This window comes from Trichosurus vulpecula, chromosome 5, assembly GCF_011100635.1.
Source record: "Trichosurus vulpecula isolate mTriVul1 chromosome 5, mTriVul1.pri, whole genome shotgun sequence".
In the NCBI taxonomy this organism is placed as follows: domain Eukaryota; kingdom Metazoa; phylum Chordata; class Mammalia; order Diprotodontia; family Phalangeridae; genus Trichosurus; species Trichosurus vulpecula.
In genome coordinates this window covers 309,048,775-309,066,014 of record NC_050577.1, presented here as the reverse complement: position 1 = coordinate 309,066,014, position 17,240 = coordinate 309,048,775, and the positions used below count along the sequence as shown (strand labels likewise).

At 48.4% G+C, this 17,240-nt stretch overlaps 1 protein-coding gene across 2 annotated transcripts in view; it reads left to right on the top strand.

Moving 5' to 3' along the window:
• ATXN10 (ataxin 10) overlaps positions 1 to 6,536 on the top strand; it is a 92,961-nt gene extending 86,425 nt beyond the window's left edge. Inside the window, exons 11-12 of one of the 2 annotated variants that reach the window (XM_036759150.1) lie at positions 4,819 to 5,005; positions 6,265 to 6,536. In XM_036759150.1, coding sequence (XP_036615045.1) covers positions 4,819 to 5,005; positions 6,265 to 6,271 — 194 coding nt within the window. In that variant the 3' untranslated portion in view covers positions 6,272 to 6,536. The remainder of the gene's footprint in view (positions 1 to 4,818; positions 5,006 to 6,264) is intronic. The other variant, XM_036759151.1, reaches the window with a different exon arrangement.
• The last annotated feature ends 10,704 nt before the right edge of the window (positions 6,537 to 17,240 follow it).

Below are 17,240 nucleotides of genomic sequence, written 5' to 3'. Positions count from 1 at the left end.
CCTCACAAGGACCATAGGAAGTAGGTGCTATTATTATCCCCTCATACAGATGAGGAAACTGAGTCTCAGAAAAGTTCAGTGACTTAACCAGGGCCAGCCAACTCAGTAGAAGTTTGAGGTGGGATTCAGGCTCCTGGGACCCAGCACTCTCCTAGACCCGGAGTCTTTTGAACTGAATCTCCGTAGTTTTTGCCCCTTGCAGCACATCTAGGAACATTGAGGCTCTTGGAGCTTCTCAGAACCTTGGTAATTCGTAGATGCATACGAGGGGGGTTTGCCCTCTTGTAGTGTTTTGTTTGTTTGCCACTTCTGTTACAAATTAGCTCTAAATCGGCCTAGCCGCAGCCCTCCAAGAAATGCCTCCAGCATCTTATCCTGCACAAGGTGAAAGGACGATATTCGGCTCCACGTGCTCGATCCCTCCCTCCCTTGGAAACTTGGTCTCGAGATAAACCACCAGTTTGAGGGAGGAAGAGAGAGCCAAGGGGCTTGGCCGGAGGTGTTTCTTTAACATAGATGGGGCTCCAAGGAGATCGTGAGTATGCAGTCGAGGGCTGCCCCTCGGAATGAAAAGGTCGCTTTCCTTATGTCCACATTTTCAGTGACCTTCGTAGGGAAGTCCAGGGAAGACAGCATGATTGCAGTTGAAGGCAGAAAGAGAACGTCTGCAGAAAAGGACCTGTCAGACTTTCCGGAAGCAGCTTCCCCCTGCCCAGGAAAAGGGCGGTGGTCCTCGTAAAAAAGTTCAGGCGCTCTCCCTTTCTTTTTCCACCTGAGTGGGAGGTCCTAAAGTGACCAGCCCAGGGCAATCACCTCTGGAAGGACTGGATGACCTCTCCCACTTTCTTCCTTCCACATTTCCTCCAGAGGGCACGGGAAACATGGCAGGCAGACAGAAGGGGACAGAAACACGCTGAAATAAGCATCTCGTCAGCCCCATCTTCCCAAGAATCCTGTGGCGTCGGCGGATGAATACCATTGCTCTCATAGTGCAGCATAGTGCAGCGGAAAGATATGCAGCAAATGATGACGCAGCTCCATGATGCCAAATGGAGAGGGATGTTACTTCACAAGCTTGTGGGGCTCCTCTAATCCAGTGTTATTGACCATCCTTCGGATGATCCACTTTGGATCCCAAATGCGTTGATGAAACTCACGAATGCTTCTTTGAGGAGTGTACTAGCCCTCAGATAAAGAGCCTAGAACGTGAGGGCAAAGAATCCAGGCGCAAGGTTCTGCTCTCCCAGTTTTACTGTCAACTTTATCCATGGCGCCACCGTCTTCTCAGCTTGAGAGGGAAAGGATTGGATGTGTTGGCTCTGAGGCCATCGGAGGTTCCCTGAAGCCAATGAAATTTTGTGAGACAGGGCTTTAGACATTTTCGATAGCCAGGATTGAAGCCCAGAGCGAATTTTGATGACTCAGCGCTTCCACTCCTCGGAGAAGAGTCTTTTGTTTCCATCAGTCTCTGTTGTCTCAGGGATTTCTTCTTTGTTCACGATCCTTCCCCTCTCTCCTCGCTGGTCTCTCCTCCGTTAACAGATCTCTTCAGAAGAGTCAGTTCTCCTAAGGCTCGTGACTTGATTGCAGTCTTGTCTCTGGGTCCGAGCTGGGAGGGGCCTTAGACACCCGTGATGATCCACTCCCCTCGCTTTACAGAGTAGGAAACATCAGGGTAAGGGCAATGGCACTGTCCCGGTCACACCACCAGGCAGCCCCTATAGACCACAAGTCCCCGACTTCCCTTTCTCCGCCCCAAGCCTGGCGAGCATTTCTCCAAGCTCACCCAACAGCATAAGACTGAGGCACGTGGTGTCACTGATATGGGTCTGGCGTCGAGAGGGACCTCGGTTCAAGCCCTACCTGGACAAGTCGCTTCTCTCTGAGGGTCAGTTTCTTCATCGGTAAAGTGGGGGTTACACATAATACCTGTAATTGCCCCTGCCCAAGGTTATAGAGATCCCCGGAGACGGTGGAAGGCTTTGTGAGCTCTCAAGTGAAAACACCAATTGCTACTACTTAAACATTCAGCCCCAAAGACGCCGTGGGTTCTACTTTTCAGGCCTTAGGAGCCTTAGCTCCGGTTATGAGCCGGACTTTGATATTTGAACAAATGCCAGCCCCCCACATGACCCCTTTGGTCCTCCACCTCCGGGGCGGGGGGCGCTCAGTGCCGGGGCATCTTGGCCGGCTAACTTCGGTCCCTCACTAGGCCTCCGGGGTGAACAGAGCAGCTCCGCCCCGAGGTTGCCCGCCCAGCTGTCGTCGCCATAGCAACCTCAGAAGCTCCCTGGAGCAGACAACGCAGCCCTTCTAGTCTTGGTAGGATTAGAGAATGGAGAAAATGTTTCGTTTTCTCCCTCTCTCCTTCCTTTCTTCCTTGCTCTCTCCGCCTCTTTGGAGAGGGAGGGAACAAGGGGGCCCTGTGAATGTGAACTGGGACACGCTTAATCTCCTGTGACCCGTAGGCCTGGCGGGGTCTGCACGTGGCGCTGCAGAGGCCCTTGGTGGCCGTGGGCTGCACACTGGGGCCTGGAGAGTGGCCACTTAGAGCAGCACCCGATCTCCATTTTCTTTTTCCCTGCGGGTCTGACATTTTAAAATGACAACCACCTTGGAAACCCAGGATCTGGGCTGTGGCTGCTGAGATGGCCACGATGAAAAGCGGGGTATGGGCTAGTGGGGCAAGCCTCTTATTGGCCCGTATACCCTCGGGAGGTGGTCCACAGAGTCGTCTCAGTCTACCTCTCTGTACAGTGGAGGTGCTGGCTCTCTCCCTGACCTTGATCCAGCGCCCTTCACATACACGTTATCTCAGTCGAGCTCCACAAAGTAGGGGCTATTATTTTTCGCATTTTACACATGAGGAAACTGTGTCTGGAAAAGGTTCTGCGACTTTCCCAGGGTTACATCTGGACCTCCTGACTCCAAGTCCAGCCCTCCTCCCCTCCCCCCCAGCAACCCACCTGCCTCAACAACCAGCAGTTATTAAGCACCTACTTTGTGCCAGGCCCTGGGGGCATAAGACAAAAACAAAATTATTCATGCTGTTAAGGAACTTGCATTCTATAATATTAGGAGGCAGTATTGCTTAGTGGCTAGAGCAGTGAACTTGGAGTCACTCAAATCCCTCCTCAGATGCTTCCTAGCTGTGTGACCCTGGGCAAGTCACTTAACCAATCCTCATTTTCTTCCTCTGTGAAAAGGGGATAATCAAACACCCACTTGACAAGCCTTTTCTTGGGCCATCCTCCCTTCCTGGAGTGCTCTCCCTCTTCATCTCTGCCTCCAGGCTTCCCAGGCTTCCTTCAAGTCCCACCTAAAATCCTACCTTCTACAAGGTACCTTTTCCCATCCCCTCTGGTGCTTTCTCTGTTTATTACTGCCAGTTGATCCTGTATACGAATTGTTTGTGTAGAGTTGTGCAAGGTGTCTCCCCCATTAGATTGTCAGCTCCGTGAGCACAGGCGCTGTCTTTTGCCTTTCTTTATATCCCCAGTCTTAGTGCCTGGCACGTAGTAGGTGCTTAATAGATGCTTATTGACTGGCTGACCCATATGCACATATGTAATGATCTTTGCAGACTTTAAGTGTTAGTTATTATTAGTATTGGGGGACACAACATGGATATGAAGTGATTGAGGGCTTGGGGGAGGAATGTCTCCTGAGGAAAATGCTTTGGAAACCATAAAATGCTCTATAAATACCAGCTAAGAGAACACTGGACTAGGACCCACAGGAACTCTTAATGGGAAGGAAGTACAAAGACCATTTGAAAGGCTCCCAAGATCGGTTTCAAGACCCGTAGAGTCTGACCTCTCATTTTACATTAGAGGAGACTGAGGCACGTGGATGGAAAGTGGCTGAACTGGGATTGGAGGCCAGGCTCCAATCCAAGCTCAATGGTGTGTTCACTGCACCATCAAGCACTTCTTGATTGGACCAGATCTTCAGGATTTAAGATGTGGTTACAAAATCTCACCTTGCAGTTGTCCTGCTAGGGAAAGGGGAAGGGATGGAAATAAACATATACTTAGAACCTACTGTGTGCCGGGCACTGTGCTGACCACTGACAAATACCTCCTTTGATCCTCACAATAACCCTGCGAGGGAAGTACTGTTATAATCCCCACTTTACAGATGAAGAAACTGAGGCAGGCAGAGATTCAGTGACTTGCCCAGGGTCACATAACTAAGACATGTCTGAGACTGCATTTAAACTCGGGTCTTCCTGAATCCAGGGCCAGGGCTCTATCCATTTGCCACTTAGCTAGGAAAAGATTTTGTTTCTGATTTTAAAAAGCCAACTCATCTCTCTGGGTACACATTAAAAAACAGCGAAAGTCTACAGAAATCAGTAGTTTGATGAACATCTACTGTGAGCGGCAATCAACAAACAGTCCTGGCCTCTAGCAGCTTTTGACTCACCTGGGGAGTGGCGGGGGGAGGGGGGGGGGGGGGGGGGGTGGGGGGGGTGGGGGGGTCGAGGGGAGAGTGAAGGAGGGAAAGAGATCAGAATGTTGGAGAAAAGTAGCCAATAGTCTTGTGTGTGTGTGTGTGTGTGTGTGTGTGTGTGTGTGTGTGTGTGTAGACAAAGAGAGATGGGGAGGGCTTCTAGGTGTCGGTTGCATGTGGATGCTCAGTAAATAGATACTAGTTAGTTCATAGAGGCCTGCATTTCTAGTTAGCAGGAGCCCAGCTCATTGTAAATTCCCATCGGATTGGGCACCCTCCTGAATATCCTTTCCTGTGCTTTCGTGTCTTCCTGGGGTACAATGGCGACATAGAGTCATGGATGATTCCTTAACTGGGCTCTAGTTCTGAATCAGTGGGCAGTATACACTATACGAAATCTGACTGAGCACAACAAAAGAAACCAAGAGCTCATTGCAAAAATGGAGAACCATGGGCTGGCAGATACAGCAGTGCTTAAGAAAATGGGTCTTGAGGTTGAAAAACGAGACGGGAAACTTACTTTGAGATCCACAAGAAAAGGTCCTAGTTGGTAAGTTAACCAAACTAAAATCTTCCAGCACCTGCAGTAATGGGAAACTTGAGCCCTCTTAAGATTGCAAGATGCTGAGCCCGCCTGGACCAAACCTCATCAGGGCAAAGAGGAAGAAGAGAGGTGGAAAAAGGAAGGTCCAGGTAAGATTGGGAGCAGTGGAAGGAGCTCAGAATCCCACCTTCCTCCACCGGAGCAAGCCAGCTCCCAGCATTGGAAAGGTGGCCTGTTTAATTAAACTGAGCTGATATTGATTAGGTATCTACCAAGAACAAATGACTTTGCTCAGTGCTGAAGAGCTAGAATTTAGTAGGTAATGGATGTAGCCTACTGTTACCCACCAATATCTGCTCATAGTAGGGGCCTAAAAGGTGTATGACCAGCACAGGGTGGGGCTGGTCTGGAGGCCTGACTGAAGGATAGAAAATGGATAGTCCATCTGCTCTAACATAGAGGAAGGCTTCCCAAATCTTGGGTGGGCTTCTTGTCTATGGAGGGTCAACAGGAGGACAGGGCATCGATTAGGTGGTGGTTGCCATCTTTTCTGTGAGAGGGAGAATTATCCATATCACCTTGAGAAGAAAAGGTTGACCATCAAAAGTAATTGTCAGTTATGCAACCTGGAGTTTGTTAAGCCACCTTAACAAATACCTTTCTGAAAGTTTGCCACTTTCAGGAAAAGAAATCATTCCAACTTTATAGAAATTTGTTTTACTTTTTTCAGTGTTTCATTGATATTTCTTCATGAGTATTTTAGTTGACATCTTTTCTAGTAAATTCCCCAGCCCCATAGGACTCTCTCCCTTAGACCAAAGAAGCACCCTGACATGCTGACCTCCCTCCTCACCTGTAGTCTGCCCTCTCTCTGCTGAGGAGTAGGGGCATGCCTCAGGCCAAGTCTGAAGGCATTGGCACAGTTGGTCATCGCAACAATCTGATCCTTCCGCGGGATTTACTTCCATTGATTATTGTAGAGTTTTCTGTTCACATATCTGTATCTATTCATGCAAGTTATCCCAAGTTTCTCTGAATCCTTTTTATCACATTATTAATTTATTCAGCCATTCCCCAATCAAGGGGCACTCAGTTTGGCTACCAGAGAGTTTTCCTGTGAATATTTGGGGGTACATTTTCCTCAGAACTGTGAGGTAGGAAGTATACTTACTATCAGTAGGGATGAAGCTGTAGTTGGGTTTTTTAGTTGGGAATGGGCCTGAGCCATTGGCGATAACAGGATTTCTTCTCTCACCACCACTTAGTGAATAATACCACCACCTGACTCTTGGCTCATGGGTTCCTGGGATTTGCCATTCCTGCAGGACATGAAAGGAGGGTGTGAAGAATATCCAACCAGCTCAAAGCCAAGAACATCTGAAGTTTGGGGAAAACAGAATGAGATGCACCCAGGCCCCAGTGGAACTATGCCTGCAGAGGACTTTGGGCAGCTTGTGCCTTATGGGTAGCTAGACTTACTGCATCTTCAGATAATAAAGTTTTCTGTTTGGGGAGGCACAGCCCTCTTGTGCTCTAAGATCTGGATGTTTGTTTGCCCCCTTTGGGGTTCCACTGCTGGGTGTTCCGAACTCCCTGAGTGTTCCTGCCTCTCCAAAACCTGCACAAGACTCACTTCCAGCGAGATGCCGAATGGAAGCAGCCAGTTCTATTGTCCTTGCTGGCGGTGAATGATGGGGCCCAGAGATTCAAGGGGCGGGATTCATGCCTCTGACCCTTAATGGGCTTCAGAGAAATGAGGCCCTTGGAGTCCATTTCCTGGATAGTTAAGAGCTCACTCCAACTTAGCCACCGGTCATCTGTTCTGCTCTACTGAGCTGGGACAGAATACCTATACATGCTGTCTTTTAAAACTCCAAATACCAAGAGGGCAACCTCTTCGACTCGTTGCTTCCAGGCAGTCTGGCAGAGGAGGGAACAGCAAGGTGTAAGGACTGAGCTTTGTCCTCAGGGAAATCAGAGGTTCGAATCCCGTCTCCAGCAACGGTCATTCCAGGCATCAGATCTGGAAGTGCCCTTAGAGACCATTTAGCCTCTTTGTTTTATGCATAAGGAAATGTAAGCCGAGAGGAAGGGACTGGCACAAGGCCACGCAGCAACAAGTAAGAGAGCTGAGATTCGAACCCAGGTCTTCCAGTTTTAAACCCAAAGGACCTTGGCCCTCTGCCATTCTAGCTGCGAGAGATGCCGAGCAAGTTCCTTCACCTCTCAGGCTGTTTCCTCGTCTGTTTACGGGGAATAACAATCATCCTTGCGCTAGCGCTCTCTCTTCCCTCCCAGGGCTGGGCCTGGTAGCTATAGGAGAAGCCTCCTCTCCGACGTTGTCACCGAAAGGAAGCCTAGGAGTCAGTGCCTAGTCCCGCTCCTTCTTTCCCACGCCAGTCGCTGATCTTGAAACGAGCCAGCCACCCAACCCTGGCCACAGGTTAGACACCCCTCTCCCGGCTGTTCGGAGCAGAATAGCCCCTGGCTCCTTGCAGCCATGTCTAAATTGCTTTTTCACAAACCCGGAGACTTGGAAGAATCCAGTGAAAGCTTTCAGAGGCGCTAAGTGATGGCCCCAGGGTATTAACGCTTAGGAAGCACTTTCAAGTCCGCGGGGTTCCTCCAAAGACTGAGAGTAGCGTTTTCATCACCTCCAGGACATTCTTTCAGGATAGAAACCAAGGCAAATAAAAACGCAAAGAATTCCCTTCTGTTCTGAGGGCACAGAGAGTTAATATCCTACCCACAAAACAAATCGAAATGGAAGCCTGGCCTGAGGAAAAAAACAGTAGGGGGGACGGAGGGGGTCTCTTTTTTTCCCTTTTTAACGAGTTTGCAATAGACACTTTTTTTTTTTTAGCCTCAATGGTTGTCTGGCCACCAATAGAATCACGCGAACATGGACATAAACCACATAATGGCCGGCACAAATAGCCAAAAGCGAATCCTCTGGGAATGGACGAGGGGGGTAATAGTTATGTGTTTTCTAAATAGGAAATGGGGGGCTTTCAGAGCGAAAACATGCTGATGACTCTATTGTGAGCGGCTTTTGATTCCCTAGGAGAGATGAATTCTTCGGAGACAACAGCTGCCCGGGCCTCCGCGGTGCAGCCGGAGCCCCGAGACCCTTGTCTTACACGCCGGGAGGGATTAATGCGCCAACAAGAAAATGGGGAGGGGGCGAGGGGGGAGCAGCCTGGGAGAGTTTGCGAAGGGTCAGGGCTGCCTCAGCAAGTCTTGTGACCGCCTTATTGCTTTCAAGAGCTCACGGACAAACAAGCTCCATTTTGGAACCTCTTTGATTTTGAAAGCAACAGGGAAGACGGATTGTCTTCCTGCTAACGAAACTCCCCCTGCTTCCCTCGCGCTGCCCCTCGCCTCAGCCGATAGTCTTCTCTCTCCCCATATTCCGTTGTCACTTCGCCTCCATCCCATCACGTCATATCATCCCTAATAGGCTGTGAGCTCTCTGAGAGCAAGAACCGGGACCTCTCCTCTCTCTGCCCCCTTCCACCTTACCCCGGGCCTAGCATACAGTAGGTACATACTAACCTCTGCATCCCATAGCTCTACTGAGGGGAAGAATTTCCAGAAGGATTTGGTTTCTTTCAGTCCTTTAGGGAGAGTGGCCACCAGCATGTGTCCTCTGAATGAATGAGTGAATGAATGAGTGAATAAGTGAATGAATGAATGAACGAATGAAAAGTCATTTATCAAGCACTTAGCATGTGCAAAAGCTGCTGGGGAAGAGCAACTTCAGGATTTTGGACACAGGGAGGAGACAGTGTCCTAGTGGTTGAATTCCGGGGTGGGGGGAAGTCTCTTACGTAATCCAGCAAACAGAGCCCTTTGCTAGTGAGTTAGATGCGTGTGAGGAACATCACAAAAGTTAACAAAGAACCTGTAATAATTCATTCTTGGCTTGTGCCTAAAAGCAACTTTCTCCCAACACTCATGCCCACTAGGTAGTAGCCACCATTGAAGTATGAGAACATGAGTTCAGAGGGAGAAGGGGCCTCTTTCCACTGAGGCAGCCCCTGCTTCCTGGAGTTAACAGGGGTGGGGGAACATGTAATACATACACAGGCAAGTGAGGAAGGAAGATGTTGCTGATTACTGTGAATTCATGTTTACCTTGGAAAACTCAGTCTGCCATTGGCCCCTTCTGCAAGGTCAGACCTGCACAGATCCAGGCCCAGGCTGTTTTCAAAAACCCAGCACCCAGTCAGACCGTAGGAAAATGGATTGTGAGTCCCCTGCCCCTCCCTTTAGACTACTGGAAAAAAAGAAAACAGACCAGAAATGAGGGCTTGGGGGGAGAACCATCATTGGGATGCATTCTACAGTTGAGGCAGTAGGGGAGGTGTTCCTTTTACCCTTTTACCCTGTTCCTAGAAAGTAAAGTTCATGAAAATAGCACTTGCTTAGGTATGGGACAGTGGAGTAAAGGTAAAATCTGACAAACGGATCCAGATTGAGTAGGGGCACCACTAGCTTCTGAATCCAAGCACTGTTCTTGTCTTGTATAGGGTCCCCTGGGTGCTGTCCAAGGTCCTGATCATTCTATAGGCTCACAAAGTTACACATCCCAGGATTTAGAATGGAGGAGACATTAGATGTCTCTACCAGCCCACTTATTTTACATATAGGGAAACTGAGACCCAGAGAAGTTATAGGACTTAGTTTTTTAATATCCTATTTAAGGGGGAGGGGGAGCTATTGCTGTCCCTTAGAACCATACAGATAAGCAACACAAACTGATGTACTATGCTTGATGGCATATGCTTCAAACCACAGCTGTCAGCCACCACATCTCTGTCAAGAGAGAAGTATGTTTTCTCCAGAATCAAGAGTAGTCAATGCATTGATTTGAGTTCTTTTGGTCTGAGATGTCTTTTAGTGTTAATAGTACTTCCATTACATCACTGAGGCCATTGTATCCATTCTCTTGGTTGTTACTTCATGAAAGCCTTCCCAAGTTCCTCTGAATTTCTCCTGTTTGTCTTTTCTTACAGAGAAGTCATATTACATTACACTAATGTCCACAGCTTGTTTAACCACTTACCGAGTGACAGGAACCCACTTTGTTTCCGAGTTTTTGCCATCATAAATGGTGTTGTTAGGAATATTTTGGTATATATCCATCCATACCTCCTTGAAGTAGATTCCCCATCATAGCATCGCTGTTAAAGGGTATCACAGTTCCACATTGTTTTCTTGAATAGTTGAACCACTTCACAGCTCCACTAACAATGTAATAGTGCATCTGTGTGTTGGTAAGCAAAATGGGCTCCTTAGCACTTAGTTCAACAAGTGCCCGCGAAGAGTTTGGCTTTTGTTTGCTTTGAGTAATTCAGTGTATTTCATTGAGTCTTACTAAGTGCTAAGCCCCAGGCCCAAATCCCTATTAGGTGTAAAACCTATGTGGGTGTGGATTGGCAACTAAGGAGGGGCCCAAGGTGGGGCTAACTCCAGGGAGGGCCTGGTTTACATGTCTGGGACAGCAGAGGCTTTTAGACCACGTGGGTTTAAGTCCGCCTCTTTGTGACAATTCTAGGTCACGTGGGTGAGTCGCATGTGTGACTCACCCCTGACGCTGAAAAAGATATAAAAAAAGGGGTTGGCCTCCTCTTCTCTGGAGCTCTTTGCCTCAGCAGTGGTGGCTCTCGTGACTCTGGGCCAGCCCTTGTTCTGAACTCCCGGGCTGAACCTAGATGTTGGTAACTATGAATTGGATTGGGTCTGTCTGTTGATGTTTGTAATTTGTTTGTATTTTGCTCAGAAAGTTCAGTGTGCTGGCTTTTCCCCCTGAACTAAGTGAATGATATTTGTATGCTGAATTAAAGTAAGCTTGTCAACCCCTTGACCTTGCTTTCCTTAGTTAAGCAGATCAAAAGAACCTGTGCCGTTGGCAGCTTTCTGGGTGCTGGCTTTGGGTGGATCTTACACCCCCAACAGAAGCTGCTAGCCAGATTGTTGAAACAATCTGTTTTCCTACAGGCTCTCCAACACCAGCTACTTCTACTTTTTTAATCATCTTTTCTGGGTGTCAGAGGAAAGCTCAGAATTGTTTTAATTTTCATTTACTGTTAATGATTTGAAGTGTTTTTCTTATAGTTGTTAGTAGTTTGCACTCCCTTTTCGGAAAACTTCATATGGTTTTACAACTGGGGAATGGCTCTTTGTTTCATGTTTTCGTACCAAATCCCTGAACATGTTGTATATCAAACCTCTATCAGAGATATTTGATTCAGTAGTACTTTATCAGATGATAGCTTTTCTTCTCATTTCAGCCTCAAAACTCCTCTTACAGTTTTCTAGCACATCCTGATAACCATGGTGGCACCAGCCCCTACAGACACTCTGACCAACCCATGGGAAGGGGGGCTGCCCACTGGCAAAGGGGGTGTGGAGGTGCAAATCTGATGGGGTGGCCATGTTTTTTGAATGCAAAACGTATGCTTGCCCAAAAGACTATTTTATGGAGAATTCACAGAGGGCACGCTCTCACATGGTGGTCAGAAGAAGCAATAAAAGGACACTCTCAAGGTCTCTCTGAAGAACTTTGGAATTGATCGTGCGACATTGGAGACACTGGCACAGGACTGCCTACACGGTGTTCCCTCATCAGAGAAGGTGCTGTGCCCTATGAGCAAAGCAAAATTGAAGTAGCTTAAAAGAAACAAGAGATGCACAAATTTAGAGAGTCCATCCCAAATGTTCACACAGACTATTTGTGCCTGACCTGTGGTAGAGCATTTGGAGCTCATGTTGGTCTGATCAGCCACAGTCGGATACATGTAACTTGACTCTAGCATAGTGATGTCATTTTGGTCCTCTGAGACCGAAGGACAACAACCAACCAACCACATCCTGATCACTTTACAACCCCACTCAAATTCGCTGCCTCCCCTTCAGCCCAACACCTCTGTCCTCTCTGACCATCCACCAATGCACTTTATCCTTTGGTTCCCCTGCAATGTCGCCTTGCCTTGCCAACTACCTTTTTCTTTTTGTGTTCACCTCTTCAGGTTCTACTCCCTAATCCTGTTTAATTCTCCTTATGCCTCTTATGGAGCTTCCTAAGTCACCCAAGCTCCTGCTTCTCTTGCAATTCAGAAGTAGAATATCGATGGGTATCCAGGACTGGGGGTTGTTTTCCTTCAAATTCTTCTCAGTTTACCCCAAATGTTGCCAAATTTCTCCTCCCCAAATTCACTCTCTGACTTTCATTAATCCAAACCTGTCCAAGTCACCAAGATGTTTTTCTTCTTTTTCAGCTCTAGTCCTTCTCTCATTCTCTCCCACAAATTTCTCAGATGGAAGCTGGAAGCAGAATAATCCTTACATCATTTTATTTTTCTCTTTCTTTCTTTCTTTCTTTCTTTCTTTCTTCCTTCCTTTCTTCCTTTCTTCCTTCCTTCCTTCCTTCCTTCCTTTCTTTCTTTCTTTCTTTCTTTCCTCCCTCCCTCCCTCCCTCCCTTCCTTCCTTCCTTCCTTCCTTCCTTCTTTCACTCTTTCTTATTACTAAAAAATAGTTGCAGGGAATGCTATGGACATAATTTTCCTAGATTTTGCCCCACAGTATGGTTATGGAGAAGATAGAGAGATGTGGGTTTGGCCATAATAGAATCAGACACATTCAAAGCTAGTTGGATGGCCAGACTCCAAAATAAAGTGATAATGGTTCCATGGCATTATGGCATGTCTTTAGTGGAGTGCCACATGGATCTTTTACATGTCATCACTGGATAAAGGCATAGATGGCATGCTTGTCAAATTTGCAGAAGACAAAGTTGGGAAGGCAGGAGAACTGAACCAGTAGTCGAAAGGTTTGGGGTCCAAGAGGTTCTGGACAGGCTAGAGCACTGGCCTGAACTGTTGAAGATGAAAGTCTTCAAACTGTTGAAGTCTTGTACTTGGGTATAGAAAAATAAACTGCAGAAATATAAGCTGAGGAAGGGCATGGATAGACAGCAATTGTCCTGAAAGGTTCTAGGGGTTTGAATGACCTGCAAACCCAATTAGCATCAGTACTGGGGTATGGTGGCCAACAGCCTACATTAAGAGGGATAGAGTTTCCAGGAAGAGGGAGGAAGAGAGAGTGCCATAGTTACTCTGCCCTCATCAGACCTCATCTAGGGTCATTCTGAGCACTGCAGTTTAAGTAAGCTGAAGTGTTCCAAGGATGGCAGCTGGGCTGGTGGAAGAACTTGAGTCCACTATGTCTTAGGAGAATTGGCTGATGACACTGGGCATTTTTAGCCTACAGAGGAGAGGGATGGGGTAGAGTGGGGTGGGAAGGGGGAAAATGCCGTCTTCAAGCATTTGCCATGTGCAGAAGGGATTCACCCCATTCTGCTTGGCCTGAAACGACAGAACCAGGAGGAGTGAGTAGGAATTGCAGAGGCAAATTTAGGCTGCATTTCAGGACATATTTCCAATCTGTTTGAACTCTCCCAACATGACAGTGGCAGGCTCTCTCTCCTTGGAGGGAAGCCTTGAAACAAAAGCTAGACAACCACTTATTGGGTTTATTAAAATGGAGATTCCTCCATGCACTGGAGCTTCTCCATCCTGCAAATTCTGTGTGCTGCTGCAATTCTCCTGCAATTTTCTGTTGACTTTGTTGTTGTAAAAGGTTTTTAAGTTTTATGCCATGAAATTGTCTGTCTTGTCTTTTGTGATATGTGACTCGTTCAAGGACATACAGCTTAAGATAGGATTCAAATCAGCAAATTCTGCCTCTTGATCATCCAGGGCCCTTCCCACAAGGCCACACAGTCTCCTTGACCTCTACTCTCAAAGCCAAATTCGATCCCCTTGGAGGGAACTTGGGATAATCTCACTAACGCTTCCTTCCTCCTCATTGTTGGGAGGCTCTATGTGCCAGACACCGTGCCAAGCACTCGACAAATGTACTCACTTGATCCTTACAACAACCTTGGGGTGAGAACATTTGATGGATAGGGAAACTCAGGGAGACAGAGGTTCAGTGACTTGCCCAGAGACACCTGGCTAGCAAGGATCTTTCGCTGGATTTGAACTCAGGTTTTCTAGACTCCATCTGCTGCACCACCAGCTGCCTTTGGGCAAAGTTAGAGACAGGGTAGCCTGGGGCTCTGAGAGATTAAGTGACCTGTGAGGCTCAGAAGCCAGTTCCTCCCAACTCAGAGGACGGCAATCTCCACTCTGCAGCCAGAGCTGAGCTCTGTCTTCCAAAGATTCAATGGACACACACGGAAGGACTGTGTTCACACTAAGAGTCAGAGTAGGGAAGAGGCCCAGTGGCTGTCAACTGCATTGGTCACATATCCTTTTTTAAGTGTGCCCACCAGCCACTGCCACAAATGCAGCCACGGAGCCCAGGCAGCTCAGAATCTCAGCAGCCAACCCATGAGTATACCCCATAGTGCATTCTGCCAGGTCCCTGGAAGAAGGTCGTCCAGCCCTGCTCAGCCTGGACATGTGGCTGGGTCAGTTGTGATGGTGACAACCAGGGGCAGCCTCCCTGGGACTTTCAGCCCTGTATCCTCCAGGCTAAGCAGAATGAGATTTATCCTTCTTCCTGGCGACAGTCCCTCAGTGCATGTCTACTGAACACTTGGAAGGTGGAGCTCAACCAGGACTTGTCTGTGGATGGTGGACAGGCGTGTTCATAAGAGAGAGAAAAATGATCTTTCAGGGGAAACATAATGGCAGCACTTCAGGAAGTGGTGACTGCAGGAGGTCTAATTTATCACCCAATGGCTCAGAATTTGGAGGCCCAAGCTGGGATGGAGTTCACAAAGAAACTGGTGATTCATCAGACCCTGCTAATTCTCACTCCCAGACTTCCCAGACTTGCCATATTTTGGACAGGCACCATTTGTCAAATTTGGAGAGCATTGTACCTTCCTTTGGCCTCCAGAAGCCTTTCCTGAAAATATTGGAAATGTTATTGATGATGGAAATGACCTCTTAAAGACTGCCCAGGACCAAAGCCTGCCTGAAAGAGAGAAAGAGAGGGGGAGGGAGAGAATGAGTAAGTGACAGAGAGAGAGGAAGAGACAGAGAAAGACAGGGGAGAGAGAGAGAGAAATAGAGAGAGAGAGAGAGAGAGAGAGACAGAAAGAGACAGACAGAGAGAGAGAGAGAGAGAGGAGGAGGAGGAGGAGGAGGAGGGGGATGGGGAGGAGGAGGGGGAAGAGGAGGAGGACAAGAGGGGAGAGGAGGGAAGGAAGAACAGGGAGGGACAGCCTATCTGGAGAAGATGAGTTTACTGACCACCAGCTCAATTGGAGTCACATGTGGCCTGGCTGTACAATGCACTGGACACATGGACAGACCACAATGGCAGAGCAGTGTTCAGCTCAAGGCACCATATGCTAGGAGGAAAGTTGTGGCTTCAACTCCAGTGGTTTTCCCATGACATCATGCCATGAAGACCAGGATGCTGGGAAGGATGTCTGAGCCCCTTCTCACCATGAGATTCCATGATTCCATTTGGAGGCTTCAAGAGACTTCAGGGAGCTCCAAACACCTGACTCTGCTCTCCATCTCCCAGTCCTGGGTCAGAGCACATTTAATTCCACAAACATTTATTAATCTCCTCCCAGGGTCATGTGTGATGATTGAGTGAATGTCTCTCTGTCTCTCTCTCTCTGTCTCTCCTTCCCCCTCTCTCCCCTCTCCCTCCCCCCACCCTGTGTCTCTCCTCTCTCTCTCTTTCTGTCTCTCTCTGTCTCTCTCTCCTCCCCCCTCTCCTCTTTGTCTCCGTGTCCTCTCTCTCTCTCTCTCCTCCCCCCTCTCCTCTTTGTCTCCGTGTCCTCTCTCTCTCTCTCTCTCTCTCTCTGTCTGTCTCTTTCTGTCTCTCTCCTCTCTCTCTGTGTGTCTCTCTCTCTCAGTGTCTGTCTTTCTCTCTCTCTTTCTCAGTGTCTCTCTTTCTCTCTCCTCTCTTTGTCTCTGTGTCCTCTCTCTCTCAGTCTCTCTGTCTCTCTCTGTCTCTGTCTCTCTGTCTCTGTCTCTGTCTCTGTCTCTCCTCTTTGTCTGTGTCCTCTCTTTGTCTGTGTCTTCTCTCTCTCTGTCTCTGTCTCTCTCTTTGTGTCTGTCTGTCTGTCTCTTTTCTCTCTCTCTCTCTCTCTCTCTCTCTCTCTCTCTCGAGCTCGCGCGCGCGCGTGCGTGCGTGCGTGCGTGCGTGCGTGTGTGTGTGTATGCCTAAACACAATAAATGCAGCCTATTATTATTATTTATCTAGGACTTGGATGAACTACAAGGTAGAGACACTTAAAGAAATCACGGATAGGAAAGAGATGGGCATGGCAACGCCATGTTAATAACATTCCCTAGGGGGAGGAAGAGAATGGTGAGGCCCAGGGCCAGGGCAGTTTAGCCAGATGCACAGACAGACAGGCAGCTCCGTCTGGGCGGGGCGGGTCAGGAGGCCATGGAGAGGAGGCTGACCCACCTTTTCCAGAGGTGATTGGAATAGTGTTGGTTGAAGATTGGGATCTGAGGAAGTACTCTAGGTAGAAAGGGGGGAGATAATGAATGAACTCTTGTACCCAAGTTTGGGGTCTCCTTTGGGGAGTTTGCTGGGTCCTCCATAGCGCCCGCTCCCCCCCCCCACATCCCACCTGCCTCCTAGATGTTAACATTGATTCTGCACCTCACTAAGGGCATGTCAGTCAGTGAGAAAGGATTAGCCTCACCCATGGGGGGGGCAGGAATAGACCTTGTCTGAACTTGAAAAATCAAATGCTGGTGTGGGTTTTATCCCAGAAACATCCCATCCTAGTTTGGAACACGTGGGTGGGCCAGTTAGCTCAGGTCTCCTCCATTGGCTGGGTCACAAAAAAGCTTCCATAGAATCCAGGGGACCAGAGGCTGGTGTAGACATGGGGGGCGGACAGGTACTGAGCTCCCCATTCCTGGAGGTGTTCAAGGAGGCTAGGTGTCCTCTGGAAGGGGATACCTTACAGGGACTCAGTGACCCCTGAAGTGTCCTCCTGCTTTGTGTGGGAGGTGCACTTGCTCAGGCTGCCTGCTCCCCAGGACCTCCAGAGATACCACAGTACCCAGGACTAACCTGGGGCAAAGTGAGGAGGGGCAGTCTGGTAGCCTCCATGCTTGCCATAAGACTGGAGGCATGGGCAGGCCCTTGCATGGAGGGCAGAAAAGTAAGGGTCTGTCCTGGCTGGCATCTACTGCACCTCCCTTGGGTGGATTACAGGGTCTGGCCATAGTGGATAATGCTGT